The sequence below is a fragment of the Mesoplodon mirus genome (genome assembly GCF_964341445.2).
Source record: "Mesoplodon mirus genome assembly, chromosome: 2".
NCBI lineage: Eukaryota > Metazoa > Chordata > Mammalia > Artiodactyla > Ziphiidae > Mesoplodon > Mesoplodon mirus.
In genome coordinates this window covers 125,626,541-125,647,681 of record NC_138977.1, presented here as the reverse complement: position 1 = coordinate 125,647,681, position 21,141 = coordinate 125,626,541, and the positions used below count along the sequence as shown (strand labels likewise).

General features: G+C 56.1%; 1 protein-coding gene across 1 annotated transcript; it reads left to right on the top strand.

Annotated features, from left to right (window-relative positions):
- The first annotated feature begins 3,980 nt into the window (after nucleotides 1–3,980).
- Nucleotides 3,981–18,140, top strand: LRPAP1 (LDL receptor related protein associated protein 1). Its single transcript, XM_082611069.1, has 8 exons — nucleotides 3,981–4,236; nucleotides 9,014–9,158; nucleotides 10,825–10,949; nucleotides 11,298–11,418; nucleotides 11,771–11,929; nucleotides 13,204–13,286; nucleotides 14,463–14,639; nucleotides 17,668–18,140. The coding sequence occupies exons 1-8, from the start codon at nucleotides 4,027–4,029 to the stop codon at nucleotides 17,728–17,730; spliced, it is 1,083 nt and encodes a 360-aa protein (XP_082467195.1). The 5' UTR covers nucleotides 3,981–4,026; the 3' UTR covers nucleotides 17,731–18,140.
- The last annotated feature ends 3,001 nt before the right edge of the window (nucleotides 18,141–21,141 follow it).

The following is a 21,141-nucleotide window of genomic DNA, read 5'->3' as shown; positions in this document are numbered from 1 at the left end:
AGAGTTCACGTAATGGGTCACAAAGTGGTCTGGCCATAGGAGTAGGTGGCTGGGGTAGGTTGGAGGTCAAGTTCATCAGAGGAGAGCAGGTGGGTGGATCACCCACCTGGAAATTGAAATCACTGAGGATGATAAGGGGAGAGAGTTAAAGAGGGATGCTGTCTCTGAAGGGCAGGGGAGCACCCATTTTCAGTTAGAGCGAGGTCAAGATTTAGACAAAAGGTCTAGGCTATGGCGGTGTCGTGGCTCAGAAGGGCACAGCTGGAGCGTTTGCGGGGGTCAGGGGGCCATGGGGGAAGGGTCAGAGAAGGGATGTACAGAGCCGCACAGGCAAGGCTGGCCTGGGAGACGTGAACGTGACATACAGAGGGAGAAGCAGCAGAACAAGACAAGTCTCCAACAGCTAAGTCAGCCAGCCCTTAAACACACTTGCTCCTGGAAGCTGACCCAGCCCAGACTCCACAGCCCGCGAGGTGAGCACTTTGCTTTGCTCAGGGAGGCGTCCCCCAAGCTCAGCCTCCCTTTGACTCAGCAGGCAATGGATGCAGCCAATTCCTGCGACACAGGTCGAGGGCTCCCCCAGCACTGTGTCTGTCTGTGGATGGACACACCTTCGCCCTCACAGCAGGCAGGGAGGGGCTTCTGCTCCATGTGGAGCCCTCAGCATCCAGCCCAGGCCGGGCAGGGTGGGTGCCCTGAATTGAAGAAGAAGAAGCTAGTCGGCAGCTGCTGAAAACCATCGTCCAACCTTGGGAGATAAGCCAAGGGGCAGAGACGGGCCTCCCCTGGAGCACCTGCTCGGTGCCAGGCCTGCTCTGAGTGCAATTCACTCACTGAAAGGAAGAGTTCCTATTTTGACATGTAGAATGCACACCAAGGAGTGTTTAAAATGTGGGCACCCAACTGGAAGAACGGTGACAAGACACACACCTGTGCTCTGCCCCCTTCCGCCAGAGGGAAGCCATCTTGGAAGTCCTGCATTGAAGATGGGGCAGGCTGGGTCCCTGCATCACCACCTGGATGACAACTGCCTGCAGATCAGGAGCATCTGCCTTTTAGATCTGAACAGGAGGAAGAAGAAACATCTCTCCTCTGGGAGCCTTTATGCATTTTGCATTTATATGTATTTTGTTATAGTAGTTAGCCTAATGTAACTAATAAACAGGATAAGTGCATTAACTGTTAATAGCCAAGCAGCTGGGAACTTGTGCTTCTGACTAAGATGGAGTAACAGGTACTGAATTTACCCTTTTGCCTGAAACAACTAAACAACTGGATAAAATATATGAAACAATGGCTCTCAAGATACTGGACATGAGGCAGGAAGGACAGCAAATCACTTTAATTCCAGGCACCTTAAACCCTTTTCTGGAATAACACAGGCTACGATTTAAAAGTAACTAAATATCATACTCAGCTGAGAAAAAGACTGAAATAATGCCATTTGCAGCAACATGGGTGGGCCTAGAGATTATCAAACTAAGTGAAATAAGACAGAGAAAGACAACTATCAAATGATATTAGTTATATGTGAAATCTAAAGAAAATTGATACAGGGACTTCCCTGGTGGCGCAGTGGTTAAGACTCCAAGCTCCCAATGCACGGGGCCCGGGTTCAATCCCTGGTCAGGGAACTAGATCCCACATGCCACAGGGCAACTAAGAGTTTGCATGCCACAACTAAGGAGCCCGCCTGCTGCAACTAAGACCTGGTGCAACCAAATAAATAAATAATTAAAAAAAAATAATAATAAAAATAACAAAAATTTTTTAATGATACAAATGAACTTATTTACAAAACAGAAATAGACTCACAGACATGGAAAATGAACTTATGGTTACCAACGGGGATAGAGGGGGGAGGGATAAACTGGGAGTATGGGATTAACAGTTATACACTACTATATATAAAATACATAAACAACAAAGACCTACTGTATAGCACAGGGAACTATAGTCAATATCTTGTAATAACCTATAATGGAAAAGAATCTGAAAAAGAATATATATATATGTATATAAAACTAAAACACTTTGCTGTACACTTGAAACTAACACAACGTTATAAATCAACTATACTTCAATTTTAAAAAAAGTAACTAAATATCAATTCCTGGGACTCCCTGGCTGTCCAAGGGTTAAGACTCTACATTTCCACTGTAGGGGGCACAGGTTCAATCCTGGGTCAGGAAACTAAGATCTAAGATCCCGCAAGCCGGCGCCCTCATCGACCCTCCACTTGGAATGCTCTCCTGTTACCTAAAAACTGGGTTTGGCTCTTAATGGGTGTCAAGCCAAAACACACAATCAAGTCAAGAAGTGGGAGAAGGATTTATTACTTGCAGTAAGTAAGGAGAACATCGAGGCTACTTCCCAAAGCAGTGTCGCCCTGAACAGCAAAATTGGGGAAGCTTTAAGCTAAGGGAACATGCATATTCATGAGGGGGCTTGTGCAGGAGGAATTTAGCATAGAACTGGGGCAAGAGTCATCCTAGGTTGACAGTCCAGGTCTTAGTTGATTGAAGCCGGCAAAGATCAGTATCGTCCATTCTCTGGCTCCAGTTAGTCTGGTGGCCAATTGTCCGAGGAGGTTCGGACCCTGTAAAACAGCTCGAGAATATGTATCAGAATAATCTTTACCTTTGAAACAGAACTGGGAGTCTTTATGACTGATTTAGTATCTCCGATATGGTTAAATTATTTTCCTGGCCTGGTAATAGCTGTTTGCTCTTACATTCTTTTGTTTCCTTAAAATCGTTAACTCCTGAGACCTGTTCTTCCGCAAAGGCAAGCATTGTGGCCAGGCTTAGATTACAACATGGCCTACACCTAAAGTGGCTTCTCTTATGTCAAGAAGCCATGCCTGGGGGCTTCCCTGGTGGCGCAGTGGCTGAGAGTCCGCCTGCCGATGCAGGGGACACGGGTTCGTGCCCCGGTCCGGGAGGATCCCACATGCTGCGGAGCGGCTGGGCCCGTGAGCCATGGCCGCTGAGCCTGCGCGTCCGGAGCCTGTGCTCCGCAACGGGAGAGGCCACAACAGTGAGAGGCCCGCGTACCGCAAAAAAAAAAAAAAAAAAAGAAGCTATGCCTGGTTCCCTTTCTTTGGGGTCTCCCTTGTCCCCCATCTGCCTGCACTCCCTCCCAGGCACAGTCCAGCGTCCTTACCAGATGGATTCACCCTCTCCCTTCTCAAACCATCAAAGCACCTAGGGGGTGCCTCTACCCGACCCTATAAGCTACTTGAGGGCCGCAATCTGCTTCTCACTCTTTCCCTGTTTCCTGCTCTTCCCCCAGGGCACTGACCGGCTCACTGTCCCCATCAAATTTGCTGCGTTCAATTTTGCTCGATTTACAAAACAACAGCAGGTGGGAAGAAAGGAAACAGGTACACAAGTATCTCTAATATAGAACAAGTGCATAGAAGATAAGCGGGATGCAGTTCAAAGACAAGTGTTGGGGTGCCAGCGCTCCCTGGGTCATGGGGAAAGCTTCGGGGAGACGGGAGCCAGAAGGCCCAGGACCCCTGGGGCTCCCTGGGCCTCCGCTGTTTTCCTCTGACAAGTGAAGGAGTGCGCTGGGTGGGTCTAGGTTCCTGACAGAGACACTGACGCTGGAGTGCCGAGCAGAGGCCACCTTCCAGAGACCATAATGACAAGGAAGGCTCAAGACCAAGGCAGATGACACAGAAACAATCTAAGGTGCAGCAGACACTCTCCCGATTTCTGAACTGTTTACTCTTTCTACGCAGTCGAAGGGAAAGGGAGCTCCGATCAATCTGAGCTGCGGGGTCGGGGCTCCGTCATGAGGCCGCGGCGTGGTTGCCTAAGAAACGCCTCCGTGCCTCCGCAGGGCTCCCCGGGCCTTGTAGTCCGCCGGCCGCCTCTCTTGGACCAGCCATGCGGGGGAGAGACTACAACTCCCAGGAGGCGGTGCGGCGGGTCCTGGGGGCGGGTCCTGGTGGGCGGGTCCGGGCTAGGGCCTTTTCCCTCCCGCAGCTCCCAGGGTCTCCGCGTCTGGAGGAGGAAGATGGCGTCTCGGAGGGCTCGAGCCTGGCTGCGTGAGCTCCGGCCGCCGCCGCTGCTACTGCTGCTGCTGCTCCTCGGGCCGTGGCCGGCGGCAGGCCACGGCGGCAAGTACTCGCGGGAGAAGAATGAGCCCGAGCCTTCTTCGAAGCGCGAGCCCTGGGGGGAGTTCCGCATGGAGAAGCTGAACCAGCTGTGGGAGAAGGCCCAGCGGGTGAGCGGCGACCGGGCCCCTCTACCTCGGGGGTCCGCGGGGCCGGGACTTCCTCTACCTCGGGGGTCCGTGGGGCAGGGGCTTCCTTTAATCCTGGGATCGGCGGAGCCCAGGCCGGGGTCTCTTCTAATCCTGGGGTCCCCGGTGCCTGGGTCTCCTCTAACTTTGGGGGTCTATGGGGCCGGGGCCTTCAGCCTTTGACAGCCTCACACCCGCCCGCAGATGTAGGTGTGGGTACCCCTTGCCTTTCGCCTCCGGGAAGAGGGACCCTGGCCTGGTGATGACAGGCGAAGACTTGGGAGGCCTTGGTGCCTGGGCAGAAGGGCTGCCCCGCCAGTTTGAACTGGCAGCTTTGCAGCTGAGGCCGAGATCCCTCCCTGCAGGCAGACCCAGGTCTCCTGCCTTGCACGTTTTTGCCTTTTCTCCTACGTTGTATTTCTCTGTATGGAGAAACAAGAAAAACAGGTGATGCTGAGCCTGAAGACAAGCCCAAGGACAGCAGAAGTCCTAGAAGCAAGCCAGTTCTTGTTAAATCGGGTGAGGAGATATGGTGAGGTGAGCGGAGAACACCTGAAACTTAAGACGCTAGTGAACTAAATCTAAATCCTACCGTCCTCATTTTAGAGGAGAAAGCAACAAAGCCCAGAGGGCAAAGGGCGCCTCCAAGGCCACTCCGCCTGGGGGTAGAATTGGGACTACAGCTTGCTGCTTGGGGGTGTGACCTGGACCAGCGGCCTCCTCATTAACATAACGGCCCCTCCTTTGTTAGGTGGGGTTTGTTTTTAGTGAAATGGGTATTTACAAACTTCCCCCAACCCTCTGGGCCTCAGCGTCTTCATTAGATCCAGTCTTCCAGTTTTAAGCATTCCTGAGTCCTTGAGAAGGAGAGTAAAACAAAGTAAGGACTAGTTTTGGAAGAGAGGAGAAACCGGTGGAAAAGAAAGGCGGGGGGAGGGGTAAAGGCTGGGGAAGGGGTGTGGCAGGGAGACTGCAGGGCAGGCAGGGGCGGGTGGATGCCCCCAGGCCCAGCACTGTTCCCAGACCAGTGGCCCTGAGGATTCTGCTGGGGGCCCAGCTGTCAGGGCCCACTGTGTGTGTGCAGCCTGCCCGGGTGAGAGAGAGCACTCTGGGCTGGAGAAGCAGGGGGGCTTCCTGGAGGAAGGGGATCTTGTGTCCAGGAACCTGCCCTGAGCCCTTCTGCTTGCAGGGCTGTCCTGGTCAGCCCCGCCTTGTCCGTCCAGATGCCGCTTTGCATCTGCCAGCCTCGGCAGCCTCTTCACACCCCCTGGCCGGCACCTGCCCTCGAGCTGCACCTGCCTGAACCCGCCACCCCCCCATGCTCAGTCCACTGCTGACCTGGGCAGCCTCAGGTCACATCTGTCCGAGAGAGTCTGACTTGGTTCTCCAGGAACCCCAACCCTGCCCCAGCCTTGGACGGACGGGCCTTGGACTAGATGACCTTTCCGGGCCCCTTGGCCCTGAATTCTACAATTGCACGTACAAGTCTTTTCTGCTGAACGAAATGTGCAGACCTTCCAGGGTGGGGTCCATGCCTGATGGCATTTTCCGGGTCCCTCCTCACATCTGAACGCCTCGTGCGGGTAGGCAGACCCACGGAATACAAGCTGGCCTGTCCCGGGTCTAGGCTGAGAAGCTTCAAGGGCGGCGGCGGAGCTGGTCCCGGGTGGCCAGCTGTGCAGTCCTCAAGCGGTGCCGGGCCAGGGTGGGCACTGCCGGTGCCCAGGGTGGTGTGGGGTGCCTGGCACACCTGTGCCAGTGTTCTCAGCTCTGGATAATTTGCTCTCTGAAAGCATCAAGTGTGTTTCTTTGTTTTCTAAACATGAAGCGATCTCATAGCATGTCATGCCTAGCGTGTACCCAGGGTGAGGGAGAGGAGTCTGATGGAGGCGCCCGCCTCGCCCTCTCTTTCCAGCCCACCTTCTACGGGGGTGGGGGGCAAATCCCGCCTTGGTCCACAGATGCCACGGTGGGGGCCTCCACACCGTGAGACCAGACCAGGGAACTACTGGTGTTGCTCCATCACAGCCCAGCATCTCCAGTCTTGACTTGCTGTGAAATTGTGCAGTTCCTTTTGATCCAAGCGCTTTAGAAGAGCTGTGGGCCAGACGGCAGGCACAGGGTTACTTCCAGAGCCTCGTGAGTCTTGTGACCTCTCCCGGGGTGTTGCAAGGCTCCTGAGCAGGGGTGGGCCGGAGCTGTCCTTGGAGCTTTGGGGGTGGGTGAAGCCATGGGAAGTCGTCCCGAGGGGTGCCCCTGTGGAGATGTCTGGTTGGCGTCTCCCTCCCGAGGTTGCTGTGTGTGTGTGTGTGTGTATTATGTCTTAACCCCTCTGTCCCTGTGTGCGGCCTTGTTCTCTGCACCCAGGCACCACATCCTCTGCTCCAGGGAGGACTCAGGGAGGGCAGGCCGAGCGACCAGGAGTCACCTGTACACCAGGCACTCCTGTCCCTACAGCAGCTCAGAGGCAGGCAGGGCTGTGTTCTGTCCTCGGGGCTCCTTTGCGGACTTTGGGGACACTGTGAGCAAGAGGGCTCTCAGGTCAGAGTGCAGAGCTGTGGCTGGAGGCTGAGGCTTGCATGGACGCTGGTTCCCAGAGACTTGGTTTTTTCGTTTTGTTTTGGTTTGGTTTTTTACCGGTTTTTGAGGTATGGTTGACCTCCAAAAAGCTACGTATTTAATGAGTTTGGAGGTAAGTGTACATCCCTGAAACCATCACCACCATCTGTGCCATAAACACCCATCACCACCCAGAGTATCCTCCCGCCCTCTAGTTATTGTGTGTGTGTGTGTGTGAGTGATAAGAACTTAAGGTAGATCTACCCTCTTAGCGAATTTTTAAATAATAAGTATGCAGTGTAAATAGTGGAGGCTGTTGGGCTGTGCACTGAGCCTCGGGACTTGCATAAACTGACTTTGTGCCCTTTGACCCGCACCTTCCATCGCCTCTTGGCTGTTGTGAATAGTGCTGCAGTGAGCATGGGACCACAGATCTTTCTTCAAGGTCCTGATGTCAGTTCCTTCAGATAAATACCCAGAAGTGGGCTTGCTGGATCACAGTGTATTGATAGTTCTTGCCTTCATTTTTGAGGAACCTCCGTACTGTTCTCCACAGTGACTGCACCAATTTGCATTCCTACCAGCAGTGCCTGAGGGTTCCCTTTTCTTATCCTCACCAACAGTTGTTTTCTGTTTGTTTCCCATAGTAACCATCCTAATGGGTGTGAGGCGGTACCTCATTGGGGTTGGATTTGCATTTCCCCGATGATTCGTGATGTGGTGCATCTTTCCATGTACCTGTAGGCCATTTGTATGTTGTGTTTGGAGCAATATTTATTCAAGGTCTTCACCTATTTTTTTAAAAATCAGGTCATTACTTCTATTCAACATAGTGGTGGAAGTTCTAGTCAGAACAGCTAGGGAAGAAAAAAGAAGTAAAAGTCATCCAAATCAGAAAGGAAGAGGTAAAAGTATCTGTTTGCAGATGATGTGATCTTATATGCAGAAAACCCTAAAGACTTCACGAAATAACTTAGATCTAGTTAACAAAGTCACCGTGGTTACAGGATACGGAATCAACATACAAGCCTCGGTTGCATTTCTGTGCGCCAACATCAAACTCTGAAAAGGAAATTAATGAAACAATCCCATTTACGGTAGCAGCAGAAAGGATAAAGTACCCAGTGACATTTCGCCATGTGTCCTGGGCCAGTTCTTAACCTCCCTGGGTCTCAGTTTACCCGAGCAGCCTGCAGGGTGACTGTGAAAGTTGCAGAGCAGAGGAGAAGGTGCCGGGCTTGTGAGGCCCTTGGCTGAGAGCAGCTCCACGGAGAGCGCTGTGCTCACCCTGAGCCTTGGGCCGAGGGTGTCCAGGATGCAGGCCCAGCGGCGACCACCGCTGATGAGCGGCTTCCTCCTGCCCAGCTGCTTGTCTCATGGTTGTAGGTGATTTACTCTGCTTTAATATTTGACAGAGCCTGCTTTGCATTTGGTGTCTATTAACTGGTTCTTTTCATGTGAGCCATTAACATTTAACTTCAAGTTAAGGAGGTTAGAAGGGTCCGGAGAGTGGCCTTTTTTGCCTGGGCTCCGTGCCTGCCGATGGGGGCACCACTGTCACCCAGGGCATCTCCAGCCCTGAGCCCGCAGGCCTCCACGTTTCAAAGGAAGGCTGGCACCAGATCATGACTCACCCTTGTGAGATGCAGAGCCTCGGACGCTGCTGGGCACCAGTCTGCAGCTCGGGACTCCGGCCCGGACGTTGGCGTCTGGGGAGGTGGACAGCCAGGAAGGTGTGCAGGGGTCAGGTCCCAGCGCCCCTGCCCACTGTCCTGTTATCTGCGGGGAGCGCCTGCCTGGGGTGGCACAGCCATCCGGGGAGCCGATGTGCCCAAGGGCTACCTGGGGGGAGCCCCGCACTCGCAGCCTCCCCAGGGCCCCGTCTGGGAAGGTGAGGCGTCATGCAGCAGGAGCCCCTGGGCCACCAGCACATGCACACTCAGGCCACTGGTGGCGGGAGGCTCCCTGGGGACCAGGGATCTGACGAGGCTGGAGAGCGGCCTCGGGGTGTAAGGGCCGGTGGTCTTCGTGCTGCGGTCAGAGGCCCCTTTGAGGTTCTCGTGCGGGAGCACATGCAGGATTTTGGCCACCTGGGACCCTGGCCCATCTCTGGCGTCTGCTCTCCGAGGTCAGTGTTTTCCGGGCTGTCGCTGGTCATCGTTCAGCTGGGGGTCACGTGTCCTCTTTTCTCCACCCGCAGCTTGATCTTCCTCCTTTGAAGTTGTCCGAGCTCCATGCTGATCTGAAGATACAAGAACGGGACGAGTTCAAGTGGAAGAAGTTGAAGGCTGAAGGCCTGGATGAAGACGGAGAGACAGAGGCAAAGCTTGCCCGCAGTCTCAACGGTATGTCTGTTCTCAGTCCAAGGGCAGCGGTCGCCCAGGCTCGGGCCCCAGCTTCTTACTCTGACTTGGTTTGTGAGCAAGACGAGAGCCGGGGCTGTCCTCGTGAGCCTGGCTCTGGCAAGGTGACCCTCAGCCGTGGGCAGGCACAGCTGCCGGACTGGCCTGTGCGGGCCCTTGGCACGTGGGAGGGGAGGGCCAGGGCGAGGACGTCTGGCCGCGTTAGCACACGAGCAACCAGGGCTGCTTGGTCCAGGGAGGCGGCTGGGATGGCCAGATGTCCACGGTCACCTGGACGAGGAAGCGGGGATGTTCCCAGGGTCTGGCCGTGTGAAGAGCATGGCCCCCGCTGGTCCGAGCCTTGTGGCCCCTGTGGCCCACCCTGCATCTAGGGCTCCCGGTGCATCCAGGTGGCCCGGGGCTGGGAGATGGAGGAGGGTGGGGGGCAGGGAGAGGTGGCCGGTGGTCAGCCCCCTGCCCATGATACCCGCACCACAGGCTGGACACCAGGAACACACACTCTTCACAGCTCACTCTCAAGGCTTCCAGTGGGCTGAGCTTCTGGGCAGGGTGAGTTCTGAGGCACAGGCAGTGTAGACAGGGAAGTGAAGCCCCAGGAGACGAGGTCAGGCTGAGCGGGGTGCTCCCAGGGCTGGCTCAGCTGAGGGTGGGCCCCGGGGCCCCTGTGGGGACCACTTGTGCCCAGCGCTTGTCAGAGGAGGTGCTGGGGGTCAGGGGTCAGGTGGGCCACTGCTCAGATGAGGACCTCAGGGATGGAGCACAGGGGAAAGGGAAGCCCGGATCCAGAGAGGCCCGGGTGAGGCCTGGAGGGGACAGTGGGGACTGTCTGCAGATGGGAGGAAGGACGCCCGGTCCTTCAGAGCAGGGCGGGTGGGGCAGGCCCACTCCCAACTCAGGAGGTAGGTGTGGGGCGGAGGAGATGCTGGGAGGGGCGTCCTCCAGGGCAGACCTGGCAGACCCAGCAGCCCGGCCCTGCTGAGGAGCGCTGCTTCCGGGTCCACTAGGCACCCCCGGCGTCGTGTTGGTGACGATGGTGCTGAGACGCAGGCCCCTGTCTGGCGCAGAGGCTATGGGCGGCGCTTTGTCCTGGGCGCTACGGACAGACGACACCTGGTCGCTGTCCCACAGTGACCGGCCAGCAGCAGGCTGGAGTCAGTGTCCCGTCCTGGCTACCGCTGTTAACTTTTCACTGGAAGCTGCCGAAACTGAGGTTTCTCCTTGTAGAAAATCTTTTCTGCAAATAAAAATATGACTTGGGCCGTGGAAAAGCCTCCCCTGGCCACCGCCCCATCCATTCGGTGGACTGTCGTCCTCTCCCGCCCTCGCTGGAGTTCGCCCCATGACACAAACGGGCTGCGGGTTTGGGTTTTGCAAACCCTTGAAGCTGGTCCTAAAGGCAGTCCCGGGGATGCTGAGCCCGTCCTGCCACACCGCGCTCTCCCCCGCGGGTCAGGGGACGGAGGCATCGGCCGGAAGCGCACGGCGGGAGCCCTGAGGCCGCCAGTGTGTGCAGGGGACGTTGCTGGAGCGGGATCCCCGGGTTTGTTCACGCTCCTTCCGCTGGGTCCCGAGTGGGCAGGAGAGCTGGGCGGGCGGTGGAGGGGCGGCCCCCAGACCACGGCCTCGACCCCCTCCCATGCCCTCCTAGTCATCCTGGCCAAGTACGGTCTGGACGGGAGGAAGGACGCCCGGGCTGTGAGCAGCAACTTCATCAGCCACGGCCCTGACGACCACAGCCTGGAGGACCCCCGGCTGGAGAAGCTGTGGCACAAGGTACCCTCGGTGCTGCCGTCCGCCTTGGAGGCGTCAGGCCTTGACTTTTGGTTTCCTGCCCCTGCGTCCCCTAGTGAAGGGGGGTAAAGGCCGAGACCTGGGCCTGAGTACTCCACCCGGGAGCAAGGGTCCTGCCTGACGTGTGGGAGTGATCCACAGGGGCACCCGTGTAACTAACCCCAGGTGGGCATGGCGGGCAGGGTGCACCCCGAGGTGTGGACAGGTGGGCTCGGCCTACAGGGGGACCCTGAGGTGTGGACAGGTGGGCGCGGCCTGTCGGGGGCCCCGAGGTGTGGACAGGTGAGGACAGCCCACGGGGGTGTTCACTGGAGGTGGCTTTCCTTCCAGGCGAAGACCTCTGGGAAGTTCTCCAGTGAAGAACTGGACAAGCTGTGGCGGGAGCTCCAGCATCACAAAGAGAAGGTCCAGGAGTACAACGTCCTGCTGGAGACCCTGAGCAGGACCGAAGGTGCCCCCGCAGGCGGCCCTGGCTCCAGAGCATTCCAGACAGAGCTGCTGGGGGGTTGGGGGCAGTGCCGTGCTGTCAGGCCTCCCTGCTATCTCAGCGTTTAGGAGCCCGTCGGGGTGCCCACGCACGTCTGTGAGCGTGGGTTCAGATGAACCCGTTCTGCGGTGACACGGGCCACCTCTCCTGTCACCGCTGGCGTGACTTCAGGGGGACTTGTGGGGGGCTCGGGACCCACCCTGAGAGAGTCAGCGGGGGTGGGCCTGCGGCTGCGGCGGCTCCACGACATCTAGACAGAGCTCCGCAGGCGGCTCAGGGCCGGGTCCTCACGGCCTCCTGCCTCTGGCTCCTGCAGAAATCCACGAAAACCTCATCAGCCCCATGGACGTGAGCCGCGTCAAGGAGGACGCGCTACAGGTGGGCCACGCCGAGCTGAAGGACAAGCTGCGGGACATCAGCCAGGGCTTCGACCGCCTGCGGAGAGTCAGCCATCAGGGCTACGGCGACCAGGCCGGTGAGCCCTGCACCCCACTGCCCGGCGGCCCGGGTGACGGCAGCAGAGCCCCTCCAGCCCCTCCGCTCCCAGGGCCACACCTGGGCTGCTTTCTCTCTCCTGGAAGGTGCACGCACCTTTATTTCTAGCCTCACAGCGTCCTTTGACCCTCACGGTGGCCCGCCGCCCCGCGCATTGGGATGGCTGTTCTGCTCCCATGCAGACGGCTCGCTGCTCAGGGGCCGAAGCCGGAGCTCCTCGCTGGGTGCCGCCCCCTGGAGAATGGCCTGGGCCTCTGTGCGCGTCTCCCGCGGGAGTCCGCGGCTCAAGCCTGGTGCGGGCTTGCAGGAAGTCGGCCAGGTGCTCTTTGCACCGTCTTCTGTCACCCGTCCGTTCCTTCTCCGGCCTGTTCCCTGAGCACTGGCCACATGGCGGGTGCTGCTGTCGACGCAGGGGTGCATCAGGGACACGAGGTGGGCTCCCTGCTCCTCCGCATGGCTCGGGTGCCCCAGGGCACGACTCTGCCCTGCTGGGCTCGCCCACCTGCCATGGTGAGGGGACCAGACCACCGTGTGGACCCGCTGTGCTGATCTGCTGAACTGCCATGGAACAGGGACCCCAAGGGCCTGGCCATGCAGAGAAGCGGGGCAACTGGTGCTGTGCCTCGGCCCCTCCCTTCCCAGGGCTGCATCTAGCCGGCCCCCGTTGCTGGCCTGCCGAGTCCTTCCAGCAGCGCCCCAGGGCCCCAGGCAGCAGGGACGGTCTGCCGGTGGGGAGGTGGGACAGCTGGTGAGATGACTGCTGGGCGGGCCACCGTGGCCACTTGCTCCCACCCGCCTCCAGCCATGGGAGGGAGGTGGGTGACAAGCCCACACCCTTGCCGCGTGCTCTCGGGAGTGGTGGCTGAAGTCACGGGGTCCCTTCCATTTGGTTTACTTCGCTTCAGAGCTACAGGGACAGGCAGCGCCTGAGCCTCAGCCTGGAACTGTGGGTAGGGGGACCCACAGTCTGAACCTCACCCCCTCCCCCGCCCCCTGAGCACTCCTGCTTGCTCGCGCAAGGGCTCCTGCGCCCCCGGGCAGCAGCGCTTGACCAGGGGCCAGTGAGGGCATCGCCGAGGCCCCACTCAGCGGGTCCCAGGAACCGCAGACTGAACGAGTGTGGAAGGCGTGCTCGGTCTGCTTCCAGAGGACAGCTGCGCACAGCACCGTGCACTGTGCAGGTGGCCTGTGTGGCCCCGGGCACCCCGGGCTGCCGCCGTGCAGGTCACCGAGCCTGCCTTTGCTCCTTTGCAGGGTTCGAGGAGCCTCGGGTGCTGGACCTGTGGGACATGGCCCAGTCAGCCAACTTCACCGAGAAGGAGCTGGAGTCCTTCCGGGTAGGGACGGCCTCTCAGCCACGGGCTGTGGCGGCATCTCTCCCAGTGAACTTTCTGATGATGTGGGGAAGGTCCTCTTCTTTAGTCCTAGCAGATAAGCGTTTTCACGGGAACATTCTCTCTCCTTGCCCTCTGTGTCCCTCCACTGCCCCGGTTGGCAGGCCGTGTGGGACAAAGCTGGCCTCCAGTGAACAGACAGTGTGGCTTCAGGCCATCTGCTCAGCTTTGGGTGCACTGGGCACGAGCCAGGGCTTGTGGGACGAGCGCATTGACAGGGATTTGGAGGGGGAGCCAGTAGGACCCTACAGGGCCATGGTGCTCGGCCCAGAGGGAGGAAGGGTCTTTGGGTCACCTGGGCATTGCCTCCACGTGGGTTCTGCCGTGGCAAAGCTGCCACAGGGCAGGGGGTCAGGGATCAAGGAAGGGCACAGGCCCGTGGGCATGAAGCTTCCGTCTCCTTGGACAGGAGTGCAGGGCAAGGGGAACCTGCCCGGGGCCTGGGGAGTTAAGATCACCGACACGTTCAGCAGGCATCTTCATGTGGGCCTGTAGGAACCCCTGGGGGGTCTGGGGGAGTCTAGGGGTCGGGCCTGGAGGCCCACCTGCACTGGGGTTGGGGGAGCCTAGAGGCCTTGGGGATGGAGAGGATGGGGGACAGTGCAGGGCTCAAGCGCCACATGTCAGGCTGGATATGGGGTCAGGGCCAGAGGGGACCAGATGCCTGGCAGGTGCCATTTACCTAGAGGGTGAGGGGTCACTGGGAGTGGGGAGGGAGCGCATAGGGTTGCGACCCTTGTCCCCTGAAGGCCGTCAGGTTCTGGTGGGTCCCTTTAGAGAGAAGGGCTGCTCACCTGATTTCCATGTGTGCTGCTTCGTGACCGCACGGCAGCCGGGAGGGCGGAGTCTGCCGTCCTCGGGCCCCGGGGCTGCCCTGGGCGGGCTGCCTGGGAATGGGCGCAGGGTGTGCAGCCTTCAGAGCGGGGGGGCCCGGCCCTGGCCTGCCTCCTTTGTGCCTTTTGCACAGGGATGTGTTATCTATTCAAAAATAAACAAAACTTAAGCGTGCAGCCACCTTCCCTGGGTGTTCTCCTGAAGCAGCCGTGAAATTCCATCAGGAACCCTAGGGTGGTAGTAAGAGCATGTTGGGGTAATTCAGTTGTTTAAACATTATTCTAGGAAGAGCTTAAGCACTTTGAAGCCAAAATTGAAAAGCATAACCACTACCAGAAGCAGCTGGAAATTTCTCATCAAAAACTGAAACACGTGGAAAGCTTTGGGGACCAGGAGCACGTCAGCCGGAACAAGGAACGGTACGCCATGTTGGAGGAGAAGACCAAGGAGCTGGGCTACAAGGTGGGTGTGCGGTTGCCAGCCCGGCCTCCGCGGGGACGGGCACGTGACAGTTCCGTCAGCGCCAGCGTGCCGGCCTCCGGGCCCCCCGGCCTCCCCTCCCTGGGTCTCGGCTTCCCCTCTGCAGAGGGGAGGGGATTGTCTCGCCCTCGTGGAGCTTGGTGGGAGCAGCCATGCAGCTGCTCCTGCCGGGGGGCTGCATAGCCCTGAAGGGGGTCAGCTGCAGGGGGTGGGGGGACAGGGGTTGCCCAGGCCTCCCCACCCCCACCTGCCTCTGGGTCTGTTTAGGGCCAGGCTGTGAACCAGGTGAGTAGGGAAGAGGCGCACACACGCGAGTGGGCAGGCGGGCGGGCAGCCAGGGCTGGAGCTGGGCTCTTCCAGCCACACCACTGGCATCCTGGCCCCCGAAATATGTGGCCTGTCACTGGTTCTGAAGGTCTTGGGAGCTGTCCACGTGGCTTTGGAGGCTCCTGAGTGGACGCGGGAGCCAGCAGTTTCCCAAGCGTTTGGCCTGGGGCGCGAGGAGACCATACTTGGCTCCGGAGCAGCGGCAGGGGTCCCGTGCGGGGTGCTCCTCACGTGCGGCTCAGTGGGGCTTGCCAATACCCTAAATGGGGGCGCTGGCTCCGTTATGGGGTGACGTGTGAACTCCAGACAGTGCTCAGGTGTGCAGGACATCGAGACTGAAGCACCAGCAGGGCCGCTGCCTGCCCTCCCCTGGTCATTCATGGTGAACCCACAAATCCAGGCACTTTGCAGGCACTAAGACGTGAGGGCCCGTCTGCAGCAGAGCCTCTGGTCAAGTTAAGTGAGAAAAGGAGGGGCAGGCGGTGTGGACCCTCCGTAGAGCCAGCCGCACGAGCATGGTACGTCGCCACAGATGCCCAGGAAATTCAAAACAGAGGAGCTGGGCCCTGGAGGGAGCCTCCTTTGTGCCTTTTGCGCAGGGATGTGTTATCTATTCAAAAATAAACGAAACTTAAAAAGTGAAAGAAGACCAAAGTACCGAGAAGGAAGGGAGCGTGTGGATTCTTTCCTGTGTTTGGCAGAGCCGAGCAGGGGGAAGCCAGGCACCCCTCATGGGGCGTCCACCTGCAGATGACACCGTGACGGACTGCACAGCGGGGATGAAGAGGAAGCCGGTGCTCCTGGCTTCCCCGACCGTGGAGAAGGGACTGATGCGCCGTGAGCACCGGAGCTGCCGGAGGAGACCTCCCCAGTTCCCCGCCTGGCCCAGGCTCCTGTGCGGAAGGCCGGCAGCACCAGCCTGTGGGGCTCTGTGTGAACTAGGAACAGAAAGAGCAGAGCCCAGGTCCTCGGGCTGCCGCGGCAGCGCCCACCATCGTGTGACAAGGACAAGCTGGCAGGAGCCGTGGACGAGTCAGGGTCTCCATTTGCTGCTTTTGAAATGACATACCGTAGGCAGCCCGCCACAACAGACAGGCCCCCCCGCAGCCCATGGGGTAGCCCCCCAGATCATGAAGCTCTGGTGACAGGAGGGGACCGTGGTGCTGGGCCCCATAGGACATCTACGTGAGCCTCGTACGTGTGCTGCCGGCAGGAGCCTCACCTCAGACCTAGAGGCGTGCAGACTGAAAGTGAGCGGGTGGAAAAAGGTATTCCACACAAATGGAAATCAAAGCCAAGACAGCAGTACTCACACCAGACAAAATAGACTTGAAAACGAAGATTGTAACAGGAGACAAAGGTAGACATTATATAATGGAATCAATCCGAGAAGATGACATAACAATTGTTTAAATGTAAATGCACCCAACATAGGAGCAACTAAACACATAAAGCAAATATGAACAGACATAAAGGGAGAAGTTGACAGTAACAATAATAGTGGGGGACTTTACCACCCCCCTTACATCAATGGACAGATCATCCAGACAGAAGATCAGGAAGGAAACACAGGCCTTAAGCGACGCATTAGACCAGATGAACGCTATAGATATTTATAGAGCATTCCATCCAAAAGCAGAATGCACATCCTTCTCAAGTGCACACAGAACATTCTCCAGGACAGATCACATGCTGGACCACAGAACAAGCCTCAGTGAATTGAAGAAAATCATATCAAGCATCTTTTCCAACACAAGAGATTGAGACTAGAAATAAACTACAAGAAAAAAAAACTCCAATAAACACAAACACATAGAGGCTAAACAGTACACTACTCAACAATCAGTGGGTTGCTGATGAAGAAAGAAATTTAAAAATACCTGAAGACAAGCAAAAAGACAACTTTCCCAAACCTAGAGGACACAGCAAAAAAAAGAGGGAAGTTTATTGCAATGCAGATCTACCTCAGGAAGTAAGAATCTCGAATAAACAACCTAACCTTACAGTTGAATAAGAAAAAGAACAGACAAAACCCAAAGTTAGTAGAAGGAAAGGAATCAGGAGGATCAGAACAGAAATAAAGACTAAAAAAAAAAAATAGAAAAGATCAATGAAATTAAGAGCTGGTTCTTTGGAAAGACAAACAAAACTGATAAACCTTTATCCAGACTCATCAAGAAGCAAACGAGTGGCTTCCCTGGTGGCTCAGTGGTTGGGAGTCCGCCTGCCTATGCAGGGGACACGGGTTCGTGCTCCGGTCCGGGAAGATCCCACATGCTGCGGAGCGGCTGGGCCCGTGAGCTATGGCCGCTGAGCCTGCGCGTCCGGAGCCTGTGCTCCGCAACGGGAGAAGCCACAGCAGTGAGAGGCCCACGTACTGCAAAAAACAAACAAACAAAAGAAGCAAACGAAAATGGGCCCAAATCAATGAAAGCAGAAATGAGGATGAGGGGGTGGAGAGCAGAAGCAGCGCTATTCCTCGCTCTTCTGCTTCTAGCTGTTCTTGATGTTCCTTGGGGGCAGTTTGTGGTTAACGAGCTGCCTTTATGATTTATTCATGATCAACTCTCGACGGGTAGGTACTTGGACAGCAGGATCACCGAGCTGAGAGTTCTTAGCAACAGGCTGCGTGTCTCAGGTCATGAGCAGATCTGCTAACTTGTTCACCGTGCTGTCCCCGCAGGTAAAGAAGCATCTGCAGGACCTGTCCAGCCGCATCTCCAGGGCTCGCCACAACGAGCTCTGAGGCCCCAGAGCCTGGCCGGCGGCACGGAGGAGGCGCCAGCTGCCTGAGGCTCCTGAAGACGGGCCTGGGTGCTCAGGGGTGGCTTGTCACCAGCAGAACCTCAGGGAGGGCGCGAGGGGGACTGGCCACAAGGGGCCTGAGCAGGAAGGATAATGCCGCGGGCCGGGAGGAGGAGCCCCATGATCCCACCCTGTCCACCCCCTGCTGGCGGCCCCGTGCCCTCGGCACAGCCAGCCGTCACCTCTGTTGGGAATGCAGTTCCCAGCTGCCCGTGGAGTGGTTGTCCCCTATGCTACAGGGTCACAGTTTGCATCAAAATCTTAAAAATCTGCCACTGGAAATGCTACGTACAGAAGTCCTTACAAATACATTGCAGTATTTAATTAAACCTTGAGGTCATTGAGGCGTCACTGGGTCCCATCTCACTCTGTCTGCTGGGCCAGGGGACTTCAGTCTCAGGTGAGGTGAGCGGTTCCAGGCTGCTGTGCCAGCTCCAAGGCCCTTCTTCCACCCCTTACCCCCCACAACCCCTGTGGCGTGAGATGGAGGAGGGGCTGGTGGGCTTGGCTGGGCCCTCTCTGGTCTGGCGCTGTAGTTACGGGGTAGAGATGGCAGGGCAGAGGGGACGGTGCCCTGGCCTCTGACCTGAGCTCCTGGCCATGCAGGTCAGGGTTGGCAAGAGGCCGACAGCCCACGGGGCTCCATGTCCAGCAAGAGGGACCAGCTCAGGGTTGTGTCCACAGCACACGTGGTTCCAAGAGGATCCACCTGGTGCTGTGTTCCCATCTTGGCCATGTCTGATCTCAGCTTCAGCACTGGGACCTGCCAAGTGCAGATACCCGTTAGTTGTTCTTACAAGAAAAGCCAAGGGTAACATGCCAGGCCTATGGCAGGGCACCATGAACACGAGTGGGGAGGTGGCCGCATGACAGGCAGCTTGGGTGCAGCCTCATTCCTCTGTGGGTCGCTTGGCCCGGCGCCAGGCCTGTCTAGCACAGGAGGTAACCCTAACCTGGGCCTTCATGTTATGTCTGCTACCAGCCTGACTGGCTGTTGTGTGCCTCACAGCCCTGGCCAGGCTTCAGGCAGGGCTGGGGCAACTGCACTGAGACACCTGTCGGGCCCAAGGGAGGACTCGGTGCCTGGCTTCCAGGCTGCTCCTGGGAGCTCAGAGCTCTCAGCCACATGCTTAGGCACTGGGTCCCCCATGTGCACGCACGGCCCAGCCAGGCTCACACTGGGGGGCAGTGCAAAGTTGGCCCAGGACGTGGAGTCGAAAGGGGTGACCATCGACTCGGTTTACCCTCGGAGGAGCCGACTGCCTAGAGGCAACTCCTGGCTTCAGACGTGTGCAAGGGAAACGGAGGGGCCTTTACTGTGGTTTGTCATCACTCTGGCCCTGGAGGAGATGGGTGAGGCGGAAGCCACTCGATTCAGGGGCAGTGGCTGCACTGTTCGACTGTAGCTTCTAAACAATCACTTCGAAGTGAAGGGGTGTTTGTGTGAGTGCACAGACATATGCCTGTGGCTCAGTGAGCTCTCCCACAAGTGCTGGGGCCCCACCCCTGCTCAAGAAGCGCAGGGCCCCAGACTCCCCAGGACCCCCTTCCCCAGCACTCCTCTTTCCTAGAGCTAACCACTTGCACATGTTCCCAAATCTGTATATTGGAACCTAATCCCCAAGGTGATGGTACCAGGAGGTGGGATCTTTGGGAGGTGATTAGGTCATGAGATTGGGGTCCTCGTGAACAGGGTCAGTGCCCTTATAAGAGAGACCCCAGAACTCCCTCACCACCTTCCACTGTGAGGACACAGAACCAGGAAGCTGGCCCTACCAGACACCAAGCCTCCACAGCATGATCCTGGACTTTGGAGCTCCAGAACTGAAAGTAAACGTATGCTGTTTAAGCCCCCAGTCTATGGTTTTCTGTTACAGTGGTCCAGGTGGACTAAGAAACCACTCTGTTTTAGTAAGGTTGGATTTCCCTGTTCAAACTTCATAAACATGCAGTTATAGTGGGGGGATGTGTCTGTGTCAGTGTGTCTTTTGAGTGTGTGTGTGTGTGTGTGTATGTTTGGCTTCCAATAGATGTGCTGGTGAGATCCAACAATGTCTAGCAGGAATTTGTTCCTTTTCATTGCTACGTAGTATTCCGTTATGGGGGTGTATCACACTTTGTTTTTACTCCATTCTGTTGATGGACACTTGAGTTTTCAGTTTTGTATGTAACATCAGTTAGAAATGACTGGTGAACATTCGTTGTGGGGGTGGAGCTGCTGCCTCCCAAGCACCTCACTTTCCTCCCCTGGGTTTCTCTCAGGTGCTTTAACGAGGTCCCTGTTGATGGGCAGTTATTTCTAATGTGTTTTTTCAAGATAAGGTGTCCTCAACATAATAAAGCCCACAGCTAACATCATACTCAGCAGTGAAAAGCTGAAAGCTTTTGCTCTAAAATCAGGAACAAGACAAGGATACCCACTCTCACTTCTATTCAACATAGTATTGGCAGTCCTAGCCACAGCAATTCGGCAAGAAAAAGAAAAGGCATCCAAATTGGAAAGGAAGAAGTAAAACTCACTTCTTGCAGATGACATGAAATTATACATAGAAAAAACTAAAGACTACATCCAAACACTTAGAACTGATAAAGGAATTTAGTAAAGTTGTAGGGTACAAAATTAATATATAGAAATCTGTTGTGTTTCTATATACAGTGAAAGTAAACTATCAGAGAAATGAAGAAAATAGTCCCATTTTTAATTGCATCAAAGAGAATAAAATACCTAGGAATAAGTTTAACCAAGGAGGTGAAAGTCCTGTACACTGAAAACTGTAAGACATTGATGAAGGAAACTGAGGAAGACATAAATGGAAAGATATTCCATGCTCATGGATTGGAAGAATTAATATTGTTTAAATGCCCATACTACCCAAAGCAATCTATAGATTCAGTGCAGTCCTCTAAAAATTCCAATGATGTTTTTCACAGAAACAGAACAAACAATCCTAAACTCTGTGGAAACACAAAAGACCCCAAATTGCCAAGTCACTCTTGAGAAAGAAAGACAAAGCTCGAGGCTTCATGCTCTGTGATTTCAAACTATATTACAAACCTATAGTAATCAAAACAATATGGTATTGGCATAAAACAGACACATAGATCAATGGAACAGAATAGACCAGAAATAAACCCACACTTATGTGGTCAGTTAATTTACAACAGAGAAGCCAAGAATATACAATGGGGAAAGGACAGTCTCTTCAATAAATGGTGTTGGGAAAACTGGACCACTATCTTACACCATGTACAAAATTTAACTCAAAATGGATTAAAAAACGTAAGACTTGAACCCATAAAACTCCTAGAAGAAAACAGTAAGCTCCCTGACATTGGTCTTGGCAATGATTTT

What these genes read in the sequence shown, in the direction of transcription:
- LRPAP1 (XM_082611069.1), top strand. Translation starts at nt 4,027, where the DNA reads ATGGCGTCTCGGAGGGCTCGAGCCTGGCTGCGTGAGCTCCGGCCGCCG. An exon ending in GCTTGCCCGCAGTCTCAACG is followed by an intron (nt 9,159 to 10,824) that starts GTATGTCTGTTC and finishes ATGCCCTCCTAG; the next exon opens with TCATCCTGGCCAAGTACGGT. An exon ending in GACCCTGAGCAGGACCGAAG is followed by an intron (nt 11,419 to 11,770) that starts GTGCCCCCGCAG and finishes TGGCTCCTGCAG; the next exon opens with AAATCCACGAAAACCTCATC.